General features: G+C 53.0%; 1 protein-coding gene across 1 annotated transcript in view; it reads right to left on the reverse strand.

The window, feature by feature from the left end:
• DNAH10 (dynein axonemal heavy chain 10) overlaps nucleotides 1-13,697 on the reverse strand; it is a 151,903-nt gene that overhangs the window by 10,730 nt on the left and 127,476 nt on the right. The window contains 8 exon segments of the mRNA XM_042909590.1: nucleotides 902-1,175; nucleotides 2,679-2,908; nucleotides 3,574-3,853; nucleotides 5,638-5,785; nucleotides 6,029-6,250; nucleotides 7,284-7,501; nucleotides 8,651-8,787; nucleotides 9,770-9,951. Coding sequence (XP_042765524.1) covers nucleotides 902-1,175; nucleotides 2,679-2,908; nucleotides 3,574-3,853; nucleotides 5,638-5,785; nucleotides 6,029-6,250; nucleotides 7,284-7,501; nucleotides 8,651-8,787; nucleotides 9,770-9,951 — 1,691 coding nt within the window.

Raw genomic sequence — 13,697 nt, forward strand, 5'->3', positions numbered from 1 at the left:
AGACGGTCTGTGTAGTAACGATTCGTCTGCCATGACAGCAGGAAAGGGGTCCCAGGCCGTATAGGCGTAAGTGGGCACAGCCGTGTTCCAACAGCACATTATTCACAAAAGCGGGCAGTGAGCCAGATCTGGCCTGCTGGTCACGGTTTGTCAGGCCTCCACTGCGGAGCAAGCACATTCCATCCACAGATTCTTTACTATTGGTAGGGGGATGCTAAATATTAAAGTTCTTCTTCTTTGTGAAAACACAAGAAATGTGTTCTTGGGGAAAAAACTATGTGCGTCAACACTTGGGACTTGAATTCTACTCTTCTGTGTGCTGCGGGTGTTGGCCACTTAAACAAGCCCTGGAGGAACGACAGTCCTCAACCTTTCCCCTGCCCAGCTGCTATGGGCTGAATTGTGCATCGCCCCCCGACCCCAGCCAAACCCACATGTTGAAGTTCTAACCCCAGTGCCTTGGAATGTGACCATATTTGGAGATGGAGCCTTTAAAGAGGTGCAGTCAGGGGCGCCTGGGTGGCTCAAGCCGTTGAGCGTCGGACTTCAGCTCAGGTCGTGATCTCACAGTCCATGAGTTCAAGCCCCACATCAGGCTCTGTGCTGACAGCTCAGAGCCTGGAGCCTGCTTCGGATTCTGTGTCTCCCTCTCTCTCTACCCCTCCCCCGTTCGCGTTCTCTCTCTCTCTCTCTCTCTCTCTCTCTCTCAAAAATGAAATTTTTTAAAAAAACATAAAAAATTAAAAAAATAAAGAGGTGCAGTTAAGTGGAGGCCGTGAGGATGGGGTCCCATCCAACCTGCCTCACGTCCTCAACAGAAGGGATCTGGACACACACACAGACGCCAGAGGTGCACACGCACAGAGCGCATCTGTCCTAATCAGTGCAGAGAGGTGCTCACCTGTGCAACCGTAGTTATAGATGTTGAAGGTCAGTGTGTCCATGATGTTCTTCAGTCGCTTCATGAGAATGGAATCGGGCAGTGACTTCTTAAGTGACAAGCCAAAAACGTCCAGGAAGGCGATGAGGGAGTACTGGTACATGGCGTTCACGAGGGCCATCTCGGACAGCACGAAGAACAGGATGGCCCCCCTCCTGGCGGCCGGCCGGTAGCCGTCCCGCAGCCTGTCGATGTCCAAGGCTGTCTTCTCTGCCAGCTTGAGCTTCTCCGACACCTAAAGAAAAGATGTGCGTCGCCACAGAAACAGGGAGACGGACACCCACAACCAGGATGACTTATGAAATGGGCAAGAAAGTAAGGGATGCACGGGGCTCCTGGGTGGCTCCATCGGTTGAGTGTCCGACTCCTGATTTCGGCTCAGGCCACGATCTCACAGTTTGTGAGTTCGAGCCCTGCACTGGGCTCTGCACTGACAATGCGGAGCCTGCTTGGGATCTTCTCTCTCCCCCCCTCTCTCCCTGCCCCTCCCCTGCTCTCTCTCTCAAAATAAATAAATCAAACTTAAGAAAAGCGTAAGGGATGCCGAGAGCAGGGTGGGGGGGGGGGGCAGCAAGAAAAGCCACGCAGCACCCACAGGGGTTTGAAAAGCACCTGCCTGGACGTCTGTGGCTGGATGCCCCCGCACCTGTGCCCTCTTCCTCTTCTTTTTGTTTTTAAATTTTTGAGAGAGAGACAACAAGTGGGGGAGGGGCAGAGAGAGGCGGGGGCAGGGGATCTGAAGCAGGCTCTGAGGTGTCAGCAGAGAGCCTGACACGGGGCTCGAACTCACGAACCACAAGATCATGACCTGAGCCGAAGTCGGACGCTCAACCGGCTGAGCCGCCCAGGCGCCCCGTGCCCTGTTCTTCTAATAACAGTACTGACTTGAACTTGGAGACTCCAACGTCCCCCTTTCATTCCAAACGTGGCGTCCACCCCAACGCCAGGAGAGGGAGCATATAACCCAGACCCAAGCAGTCCACACACCACAAACCAGGCTGTGGGACCGGTTTGGGGTGGGGATGTGACTTAAATGGCTCTGGGGAACCTTCATGATAGGGACAGGTAAAGATTCCCACTCTTCCCTTTGGACCCGAACCTGAGGGGGCGTGAGGCCACACCCACCTCGTAACCATGAGGGGGGCTTGGCTCACGGGGAGGCAGAGAATGAAGCCAACCCAACAAAAGGCCCAGCCCAGAAATGGAGAGAAACTGAGTCCTAATGATATGTTTGGAGTCCTGGATCCAGGCCTGCCTGAAGTCATCCCTGGGCTTTGTTTTCTAAGCTAATAAATTCCCTTTTGACTTAGGCCAAGTAGGGCTGGGTTTTCTATCACTGTCAACTGAAGAGGCTGGCCTGATGCACAAGGGTCCCTGGGAACACGTCTAGGGCTCCCCTCCCCATCGCACACCCCAGCAGAGGTGGCCTGTTCTCATCACGCAAATCCTCAGGTGACTAGGAGCCCAAATCTGACGACAGCACAGGTGGAGATCCCCCCTCCCCCACCCTCCCCCAACCCCTCCCCCACCCTCCCCCAACGCCTCAGCTTCTAAGACCCGGGAATGAGGCCCGGAGATCATGGAATCCAAGTTTCTCCTTTGGAGACATTTTTCCTTTTCTCCGCTCTCCTTTGGCTCTCCCAAAGGCGCGTCCGGGACCACACCCCCCCCCCCCCCCCCCCACCGGCCCCGCCGCTCCCACCGGCCCGGCTCAGGGCATTTGCCGTGCAGTTCGCACCTCCGTGGCTTTGGATTTCGTCTCCTCCAGGGTCTGCACCAGCTCCACGTTGTCCAGCATGTTCCCCGTGGAGGTCGCCAGTTCCCGAAGGAGGGAGTCTTCCAGATCCTTCAGCAGGTTCTTGTTCTCACTCGTCTCCTGGATGAGGTGCTCCCGCTGCTCCTCCAGCTCGCGCCTCTCGTAGGCCACCAGCACGCTCAGCAGCTGGTCCTCGAGCCCCTTCAGCGTGACTGGGGAGCGAGGGGGGGCCGTCACTGCGGGGCACCCCGTCGCCTCGCCTGCTGCGCGCTTGCGCCCGGGACAGGCTGGGGCTGCGTCTGAGCCAGCCCTTTGGGAACTCGAGGACTCGGCCCTGCCGTCACCCTAAAGCCACGGGGCAAAACCGTCAGAACAACACGGAGACGCTGCCCACCCTGTGGGGGACAAGAGTGTGGGGGGGTCCCAAAATAAATACTGGGGGGCCGGAGTGGAAAGCACACCCAACCTAATTAGCCGATTTACGCAGGTACAGGCCAACCCGAGACAACGGGAGAAACGGCACTCGGTCCCTGACAGAACTCAGCCAAGAGGAAGGGCAGAAATCCAAAATCATGCCGCGTACTTCAGTGCGCCACACGGAGTAACTTCCGGCCCCAGCATAACAGGGTCTCGCCCCACTCCGGGTGTGGGTACCTGGGCCCGTGGTCCAGACTCAGCACGCCCCAAGACACGTACCCCGCTGCCTTCCCAGGGGCGCCCAAACCTTCATCACCAAGAACCGACCAGTTGCGATCTGGCTAGGAGCGAATGACCTGGGGTCACCTAACGACACGGCGTCCCCTGAAAGCTCTGGTCCCCATTTGTGGTCTCCGTGGTAACCACCCTAACTCGCCACTGAGGTTCTGTACATCCTTACCGGTGTAGTTGATGACCATGGCTTTCCCAAACACAGACGGGCTGTATCTGGGATTGGCCAGCTTGGTGTTTAGGTACAGTCTGAAATTTGAGTCGTAATCCACCTCCTTATCCCCCAGGATGATAAACTGCCGTCCTTGGGAGACTTTGATATTCTTTTCTAAGACGTTATCGATCACCGGATCGATGTACTCGTCCACGTCGTGGAACAGGAAAGGGGTCCCATATTTTATGGCCATCTCCAGCTGCTTGAGGAAGTCGGGGTCGTTGAAGGAAGCAACCTGCAAGACGGAGGTAGGCACTGAGAGTTGTGCCCTCGGCAACTGTGCAGGGAGAGCGCCTTGGCCTTCGGAGGGGGGAGGGGACATGTCGGTGCCTGGGGGGTGGAGGGAACCAGAGGGGAGAAAGAACAGGAGAGAAGCAAAGCGTGAGACCCGCAGAAGCCAGAAACCCCTTAGGTTCAGGCTCTGAGCAGCCCAAAGTGATCGCGAGAGATTCTCCTTCCGTCTCACAGAAGAAGAGTCGGCAGAATTCTTTCTTTCACTCGCCTCTTTGCTTCACCTCCCTCCAACCTCGTGACGGCTTTGCTAGCTCTTTCCTCAAAACGTCTGGGAAAACTCCTCCTCTCTTCTAGTCCCCGGGGCCTCCCTCTCCTTTTCCCTTCACCTGCTTTCATTATGTTCACTAACTTGGCCTCCCCCCCTCCCCTAAGCTGGAATCACCCCCCTTTAAGTGGGAGCATGGTGGCAGGGGTGGGGCTGGGGGCTACGTGGGGATGGCTCAGGACCCCGGCAGGCTGAGGGAGGAAGAGGAAAGTCATGCTCTTCATTAAAGCATCTCCTCATTAATATTTGTCTCGGAGGCACCTGGGTGACTCAGTCGGTTAAGCATCCAACTTCAGCTCAGGTCATGTTCAAGCTCAGGTCAGATTCGCGGGTTCAAGCCCCACATCAAGCTCTGTGCTGACAGCTCAGAGTCTGCAGCCTGCTTCAGATTCTGTGTGTGTCTCTCTCTCTGCCCCTGCCCAGCTCACACTCTGTCTCTCTCTCTCTCTCTCAAAAATTAACATTAAAGTAATAATAATAATAATAATAATAATAATAATAATAATAATTGTCTCACCATAGCTATGTGTGTATCTTAGAGGCAGACCTTCCCCCAACAGCCTGTACATACTTGGGAGCAAGGACCAGGAAAAAAAAAAGAGGAAAAAGTAAAAACCGCAGCAATTTCACCCAGGGCAACTAAACACATATGCCCACCAAAAAAAAAAAAGAAAACTTGCACACGAATGTTCACAGCAGCATTATTCATGCTAGTCAAAAAGCAGAAACAACCCAGATGTCCATCTATGGATTAAATGGATGGTCAGACGTGGTCTGTCCATGCAACAGAGTATTATCCATCGATGAAAACTAAGGAAGCATGGACACCTGCTTGAAAACATGATACTGAGGGAAAGAAACCAGACACAAAAGTCCACATATATGATCCCATTGATATGAAATGTCTACATGAGGCAAATCTATAAAAGACATCCGTGGTGGCCAGGGGGTGGGGGGCGGGGGGGTGGGGGGGAGCGTGTGGGTAGGTGGCTATAGCATGCAACATTGCTTTTGGGGGGTAGTGGTAAAAACAGATTCTGGTGTTTGTTGTAGAACTCTGCAGGTAATATACAAAAAACCACCGAACTGTATGTTTCAAAGCGTGAATTCTACAGTATGTGAATTATATCTCAATCAAAAGATACTGAGATATCATTCCTCCCTTCCAGAATTAAAAAAAAAAAAAATGAGCATCTAAGCCCTGGATGGGCAGGGTGCACCTTCGAGCTCCTGGCAGCTGAAAGACGTGCCCAGGTAAGCGAGCAGAGCCCCAGGCAGGTCGTGCAGCCCTCAGAGATGGGACGGGGTGGGCGGGCAGGGAGGCGGCTGGCTCGGCTAGGGCTTCAGGATGGTGACGCCTCAGCTCAGCACGGCCAGGGGCCCCGGGGCTGTCATGGTAGAGATGGCGGGAGAGAACAGGCAGGGAGGGCGGGGGTCACCCAGGGAGGGGCCAGCCGTACCCGCAGGTTATTTTTCTCCTCTTTTCTCTTTATCCAGTTGAGGGCCTGCTGCTGGGGGTCGATGCAGAGGGGGAACCGGCTGGCCCGCGTGGTAAGGAGGCCATTCTGAACCGAGAGCTCATCGGGGGGCAGTCCCTGGGAGCCCCACCTGGAAGGAACAGTGACAGGGAAATGTATTTTTCTTGTGCAAGTTGTAACCAAGTGCTAACGGTGGTAGGACTGGCCTTCCAGAACAATCTACCAATCCACAGGCTGCTCAACGCTCCTCAGGGCCCAGGAAGCCGGATCTTCTGTGCAGTCAAGTCAGCTGCACCCCTCGCTGTGTCCTGCCGGGGTGACACCCACGTGGACCCCCACCCCAAGGCACCCTCGTCCTCCGGGCCACACACACCTGCTGATCTCAACATCGTCCGTGAGCAGGTTTTCTAACCGGAAGGGCTGGCTCAGGGGAATCTCCCGCTCCAGGATGTCATTCTGCCAAACTTGGTTGACCATCTGGTCACGGAACTCCCACGTGAACGCGCCCTCGTAGCTCAGGAAAGCCGAGCAAAGCAGGCAGTCCCCCAGCAGCTTCACCCGCCGGTGCATCAGCTCGTCCAGGTCATTCAGCCACCTGGCACAGGAGACGGGGGCTGCGGTAAGCCGTTATCTTCCGGCACAATCAGAAGGAACATTCTAGAAGAACCGCCTTGAGCCGCCGCTAATGGGGCGAGCCAGAAGGAAACGTCGTCGGAGATATCCTCTCCTTTTAGAAACAAAGACTGCCAGGTCATTTTGCCACACCCCACCCTGGTGAGCCCAGCGTTTTGGAAGACTTTGTTTAATTGCAGGGTTCAGCAGAACCCAGCATCTAATTGGGGGGCTGGACAAGTATTTGCGGGATGCATCTAGTCTCCAAGCTATTTATTAGGTAGTAATCACGTTGTTTCCGAACGCTTTGATCAATAACTTACAGACACACCCAGCAGAACTCATGAGCTCTGGTCCTGCTTGGTGACAAAATTCTACCCGAGATAAAAGGAAGTAGATGTTTCACCTGGCCTCTTCTGGTAAATGGCCAAAGTCTTCGAGGTTTTAGAAATACTGAAAATGGTTTGTTTCCTACAAGCAGATAGTATTTTCTAGTGTTTTCCATACCCCTTTTATGGTGTTGGACTGGAAACTACCAGCGGACCAGCTCTGGCCAAATGGCCTTGCCCCTAGGCATCAAACAGTCCCACCTGCTTAAAACTGAGGCTCAGGACTGAGCCAGACACAAGAGCCCTTAGAAGAGATTTGTCCGGCAACAGAGGCGGACTCCTCGTCCAGACCCACCCAGGAGGCGCTCACTAGGTGCCTTAAAGGTCACTAAGAAGTAAACGTTTCTAGGACAGAGGGCGCCTTGCCAGAGGCCACTGGTGCCTCCCTGTCTCCACAGCTGCGCTGCCTCCTTAACCCTTCATAATTATGTAATAAACCACAGAATGCGTAAAATGGCATCAGCCACCCTAAACACGGTAACAGTAACATCGGAACTTTCCCACGCGGTGTTCAGATAAAAACGCAGCGCGGGGTGAAGACTACATGGCGAGCCGGTCCGTCGGCGACGTTCGCTCACGGACCACAGAGTCTCAGAGCTCTTAGCGCACAGCGCGTCGGCCACTGACCTGATGTTCTCAGACCCCAGCCCCGAGATGAGCTTGTCAGCAGCGATCAGCCGTCTCTCCATGATCTCGGCTTCTTCCTGCAGCTTTTGCTTTTCCAGAATGGCTGCCTCGTATTTGGCCCCCAGAGCCTCCAGTTCTCTCTGGATCGCTGCCAACTCATTCTGGATCTTTTCTAGTTCACGTTTAGTGAGGTAAAAGTTCCGCTCCAGCCTGGCCACCTGTGGGAAGACGGTTCACAGAACGGTGGGGAAAGGGACTGGAGTGAGGCAGGGACAAAGGAGTCTCACCCCTGGGCTTACGTCCACACCGCGTTTCTAATGCCGTTCATACTCTTTGGGGCCGTCATATGTCCTGATGAGGTACCTGGCTTCTTAGTCACGTCTTCGACAGTTTGCTGCAAAAGCTCTAATCCCATTGGAAAAACAGGTCTTCATGCAAGTTAGCAGATGCTTAATTTCCCAGTGTACTGAGATCACAGTAAAATGACACTGTGGTTCTAAGTCAAAAACTCAAAAGAACGCGTGAAAACAATACTGATCTTATGCCCAGTTCTAAGTTTTCTAAGCAATAAAATTCTGAGTTATAAAGCAACGTCAAAATAGGTCTCTGGGTGCCCGGTGGCTCAGTCAGTTGAGCATCCAACTTCGGCTCAGGTCATGATCTCACGGTTTGTGAGTTCAAGGCCCACGTCGGGCTCTGTGCTGACGGCTCAGAGCCTGGAGCCTGCTTTGGACTCTGTGTCTCCCTCTCTCTCTGCCCCTCCCCCACTCGCACTCGGTCTCTCTCTCTCTCTCCCCCCCCCCCCAAAAATAAACATTTAAAAATTTTTAAGAAAATGGTCTCAAAATGATCGAATCAACCTTATAACTCCCTTTATATTGTGCATTCTGACCCAGTGGTTTTGCCCCTCAGAGGACATACGGCAATGTCGGGAGACGTTTTTAGTTGTCAAAACTTAGGGGTAGGGACAATGGCACCCAGTGGGTGGAGGCCAGGGATGCTGCTAAACATCGTAGGGTGCACAGGACGGCCCCCACCACGGAGAACCGTCCGGCCCCGAACGTCAAGAGCTCCGAGGCTGAGAATCCTGCTTTAGCCATAGAGGACAGTTTTTACCCATTTATCCTACTCTTTTCACGCAAAATTTGAAAATCTTCCAGACTTTGGTTCTGCCAGTTCACGCCATCTGGATGAGAGCTATAATTCAGGGTTATCATTTAGTAGTGCTGGGGGCAGGCAGGGGAACGTTTCTGCGATGGAAAATCAGAACCCTGTCAGGATGCTTCCGGCAAAGCTATGGACATATTAAACGCGACTCCAGATTGCTCCCTTGGCAGCAATGTTTCGGTCTTACACGTGGACAATACCTTCTCTCTTCTGGGCTTGATTTCTCTGAAAACGTCACAGTAGCCCATTACAGCTTCCACAAACTTCAGCATCCCCAAGCCTGCTTTGCTCACAGCTTCCATTTCTTCAGTTGTGGTGTTGAGAGTCTTCAAGAGGCCTAACGGTCAAAGATGCAATGATTTCGACGAGTGATAAGACTCATCTTGGGAAAGTAAGATGCGAAATGAATGAGTTTTGTGTAGGTGGATGATTAAGGTGTGAGGGAGGGGCACATGTTACTGCCACCCAGGACATCCTATGACCCAGGCACCTCCATGTGACATCAGGACCCGGGGTGTCCGTGGGGACCCCCGACTGTGCGTCAAAGTGGCTCAGAGCAGGCAGCTGGCTGGGAATCGTAGGCCATGATGAGTCACCGTCCCCTCTACCTATACTCTCACCCCAGGAGTAATTTCACATGAATGGAAACCCCCCCAAGCCAATATTCAGGTAAAAAGAGAGGTCCTTGGGTTTTTGCACGTGTTGTTACCCTTTGTGTTTCATTTAGTTTTGTGTCCGAGCTGCTGAGAAAAAGCATTTGACAATAACGTTCTGAACAAGCCATGAAGGTAAACAGTGGCACTATGAACTCGAGTGGCCTTTTGCAAAGAGGAGCCTCGTTCCCACTGGCTAAACATCTAGGCAGTTCAGGAGCCAGGCTCAAAGGGAACGTGGGCATTCTATAACTGAGGACAGAGAGGCTGGCTGCGGGTGGTGCCGGTCCCTCCCCGCCCATCTCCCAGGGACCTACAGGAGACTGGACTCTGGCAAAAAGCGCAAGGGAAGAGATCAAGGTCAGACCACCTCTCGCACCTCCATGCCCGGTGGACAAGATGCCAGAAGACAAGGCCAGGCTGGGTTCCGTAAGAAGGCGCCGTTTCCTGACGGGAACGCCAGAGTGACTGCCGTGAAACGTGCAGCAGGCATCGGCTGCTACTGCCCATCCGGCACCCAGCCCTCCCACGTCACCCCCAGTGCTGCCATCTTCCTCTGGCAACAGTCATCCGGCCTATTCCCTCCTTGCTCGCCATCCCTACTCCCAAGACTGAGATGCCAAACTGGGATCAAGCCTGGCTGTTCCTACATTCGTCTACGCTCACCTCTGATATTTTTAACTTGGCTCTGGGTGATTGAATCAAAATCAATCTCCATCAGAGACCTCAGGAAATTGGGGTCAGACATCATGCCTTTGGCAGTTTTCCAGTTGAGCTCCTTATACCCTTTCATGATGAGGATGCACTCACACACCGTCTGCACCTGTTTGGGGGGCTTAGCAAAGGACCTGGTGAGAAACAAAGACATATGTGAATCAGACCCAGGATGCGGCCAGGACCTAGCCTAAATGAGAGTTCCAGAAAACGTGGCTCAACCGAGAGTCAGCTCTTGGAGGTGACGCTGCGTGGAAGCCAAGGAAGCCACATCCCAACACCGACCTGGGCTCCTCGGGTGAGCTTCTCCAAGTCAGGGACTGGTCTCCTCCATCAGGCGCCAGATCAGGCTGACGGCATCAGAATCACGGGGGCGGGTGTCATTTAAAATGCAAACCCAGGCCACCCCAAGCATCTGAGTCAGTAGGTCAGGGTGGAGCCTGAGAATCTGTGTTTCTAATTACACCTCGGGTGGCTCCTTAGACTCTACAGCGTAACCACTCTCATTACTGCCATCCATTTACTAGATGAAGAGACAGGGCTCGGCGTTTCACAAAGCCTGCCTATGTTCACACAGCCCGTGGGGTCCGGGGTCCCCACATCCGGGCTCCTTCCGGTCTATGTCACCCCTGTTGCCTTTGTCTTTGATGAGACCAGACCGCCACTCTGCTGATCCAACGCTCAGACGTCCAGCGCCCTCAACCCTCAGGGAACCGAGACCCAAAGAAGCAGGGGACGGCACAGCAGCACAAAGACCTGGGAAGGAACAGGCGGCACGTTAACTGGACCCGGGGGGACCGCTTGGCTGCCTGCTGCTGGGCAAAGTACCCACGACCCAGATGAGCTGTGCAGACACCAAAACCGTGAAGAGAGACAGAAGCGTAAAGAAAGTGATGGAGGGAAGGAAAAGAAAGAGAGAAGAGCAGAGACGACAGAGGCCCCAGAAGGGCAGAGGGCAGCCCGGGGGGAGGCGAGGCAGGAGCCCAGCCATTCCAGCAGGAGGCCAGGGTGACCCAGAGGCGAGAAGGAGGGCGGGAGGGAGCAAGAGAGCGAGAACAACGCGGCCAGCACAGCGCTATGGAGACTTTCCGTACTGGGCAAACGCCCCACCCATCCCAGCCCCAGGACCCCCACCCGCTCGCCTGCAGACGAGAGCGGAGAGAAGGAGCCACGCGGGGTAAGGACAAGCCAGGGCGATGACTCTGGCACAAGGATGGATGATTAAAGTAATGGTCCTGAGTCACCAGGGGAAGGTTCAATGAGGCCGCCACTAGGTCTTACGAAAGCAGGCGACGCTGTCAACTGTTTCTGAAAGGTTTCCTTCGGGGTTGATGAAGGCCAGGCCCAGGCCACTGATCTTTGACTAATCAGAAGAGGACAGAGGCAGTGAGAGGCTTTCAGATAGAAGACGGGAAGAGCCCCGGCCTCAGTGAAGGGTCCCGAGACCTTGGGCAAGTTATAAACTATCCAGCGTTCTCAGTTTTCCCATCTGCAAAATGGGGAAACAGAGCCAGACCTTCCCACTCGGAAACCCTGTGAGTCTATGAAAGTGAAGCCCTCCGCTGTCAGCTTACAAACGAGTCCCGGGCACCTCGTGTATCCAGAACGCGTCGCCGTCGTAACACAGGATAACTGAGGTGTTAGTCATCCTGAGGTGGTCAGTCTGGGAAATAGAAACATTCCTGTTTCATTTGATTCTTTTCTCCTACCACAAAAGAAACAGGTGAGAGAAAGATGGCGACGATACGCCCGCTCCCCCGAGGGAAAGAATCCTCACAGCCCCGACTCCCCACCTTCCCTCACTCTAACTCAGACACTCTGTCTCCGTTTTGCCCTCGGGCCAAGCTCCTTCCAGTCTCAGAGACGGCCGCCTCTAGCCTCTGTCCTACAGCCGGTGAATCCATATTCTCTAGCCACATCTCGGTTTGCATGTCACTTCCTGGGGAATACTTTCCCTGACTACCCCCCGCCCCGACTAGGTCAGGTTCCCCCGTTATCCGTGGTCGTAGCGGCAAAGCTCTCCCCGTCCTAACCTTCTCCTGGGTGATCTTACTGTCCATGTGGGATTCCTGCACAAACACCCGTGCCTCCCCGAGAGTGTCAGCTGAATGCAGTAAAGGCCTTGCTCAGCCCCAGTGCCGGCACAGGGTCGGTGGGCGGGTGGCGGGCACCCAGAGACTACCGAACGAATGGAACCAAGAAAAGTAAAACCACAAGCCGGTAACAAAGGGAGCCTTTTATACTACAGAGGAACGTCCACTTCTAATCTTCGTGACTCCTAATCTTCCTGGCTTAACATCCGATGATTTCTACAAAGGGGATTGAGCCCCGTAGAAAGAAAGTGCTATTTAAAGAATGAAAGGATTATGAAATTGTCAAGATGTAAGTGCTGGCTCGCCACACTTGACATCCAAATGACCTACGGAGAGCCAGATTGTAGTCGTCTGGAAAAAATAAATTTGGATAAAAATAAAATTGGATCCACTGGGTTCGCACTGAACCCCAGGAAAAATCCCCAAAAGATCAACTATTTAACCATAGAGAATTAAACTGTAAATGCACAGGAAGAAATCATGGGGAGATTGTCTTACAATCTTTCATTTTTAAGGCCTCTTAAGGATGACATAATATCCGAGATCCACAAACTAAAACATTGCTAAAATCTGCCACATAAAAATCTTATGCACAGCAAACACAAACACACACACAACACTCACAAGCAAAGCCGAATGGCCAATGAACCACAGGGGAAGATACCTGCAACTCACATCGTGGATAAAAAGCTCACCTCCCTATTACATAAAAATCCACTGGAAACGGACAAGAAAAAAAGTAACAATAACAACAATCCAACAGATAAGTGGGCAAAGCGTATAAACAGTTCACAGAAAAGGAAATACACACAAACCTAACACACGTCTTTCACATATGAAAAAAGGCCAGCCTCACTCACAATAAGGGGGATGCACATTAAAACTACACAAATACAATTTTTCATCTACATAACCAGCAAAAATTCAAACGTGTGATGATGCTCTCTGTTGGTGAGGCTATGGAAAAGCAGGCACTCCCATGGACTGTCAGTGGAGTGTAAATTGGTTCCACCCCAGGGAGAGCGCTAAACAACAGCTGTAGACATCATAAACGCACACACCCTTGGACTCGGCAGTTCCGCTTCTGGAAAAGCATCCCCGCGGCGGACTTGCCCGGCTGCGCCATGAAGTGCGGTCGGTGCTATTCTTTGCCATGCGGTTTGTAAAGGCAAAAGGCTGGCAACAAGCTAAAGATTCGGAAACTGGGGCCGGTTAAATAGATGACAACACAGCCACCGTACAAAGGAATGTGATGGACTCTTTTTAGATATTGGGGAAGTTCATCATATGTTGACACGCAAAACATCTCCAAAATGCACTGTTCGGTGGAAAAGCCAAGATGTAGAAAAATGCATACGGTACGTGACCGTTTACACACCAAAAAGAGAAGGAAGAAAATACACAGGTATCCCTTGTTCCACTAACCTTTAGAATCTACAGTCAGGAACCGAAGAGACACTTGTACGCCCGGTTGCCGTGACCACGCACAAAAACCCTCTGGATGACATGTGAGAACCAAAAGGCAATGGGTACCTGCTGTGTTGGGGGGCAGGTGGGGGGGGAAAGGAGGGGGACTAAGCTGATGGGGCGGTCGGGAGGGGGCTTTCACATCACGTCACTGAGATGTTGGGACCATCCTAGCTAATGCTTACTTGACGCCCACTGTGTGGTCCGGAGAGCTCTTCGTATAATAGTTCACAACAGCCCTGAGGCCATGGGGACAATTATTATCAGCCTCGTCTTACAGATGAGGACACTGCAGCACAGAGAGGTTAGGTGACTTACCT

Source organism: Panthera leo, chromosome D3 (assembly GCF_018350215.1).
Source record: "Panthera leo isolate Ple1 chromosome D3, P.leo_Ple1_pat1.1, whole genome shotgun sequence".
Classification (NCBI taxonomy): Eukaryota; Metazoa; Chordata; class Mammalia; order Carnivora; family Felidae; genus Panthera; species Panthera leo.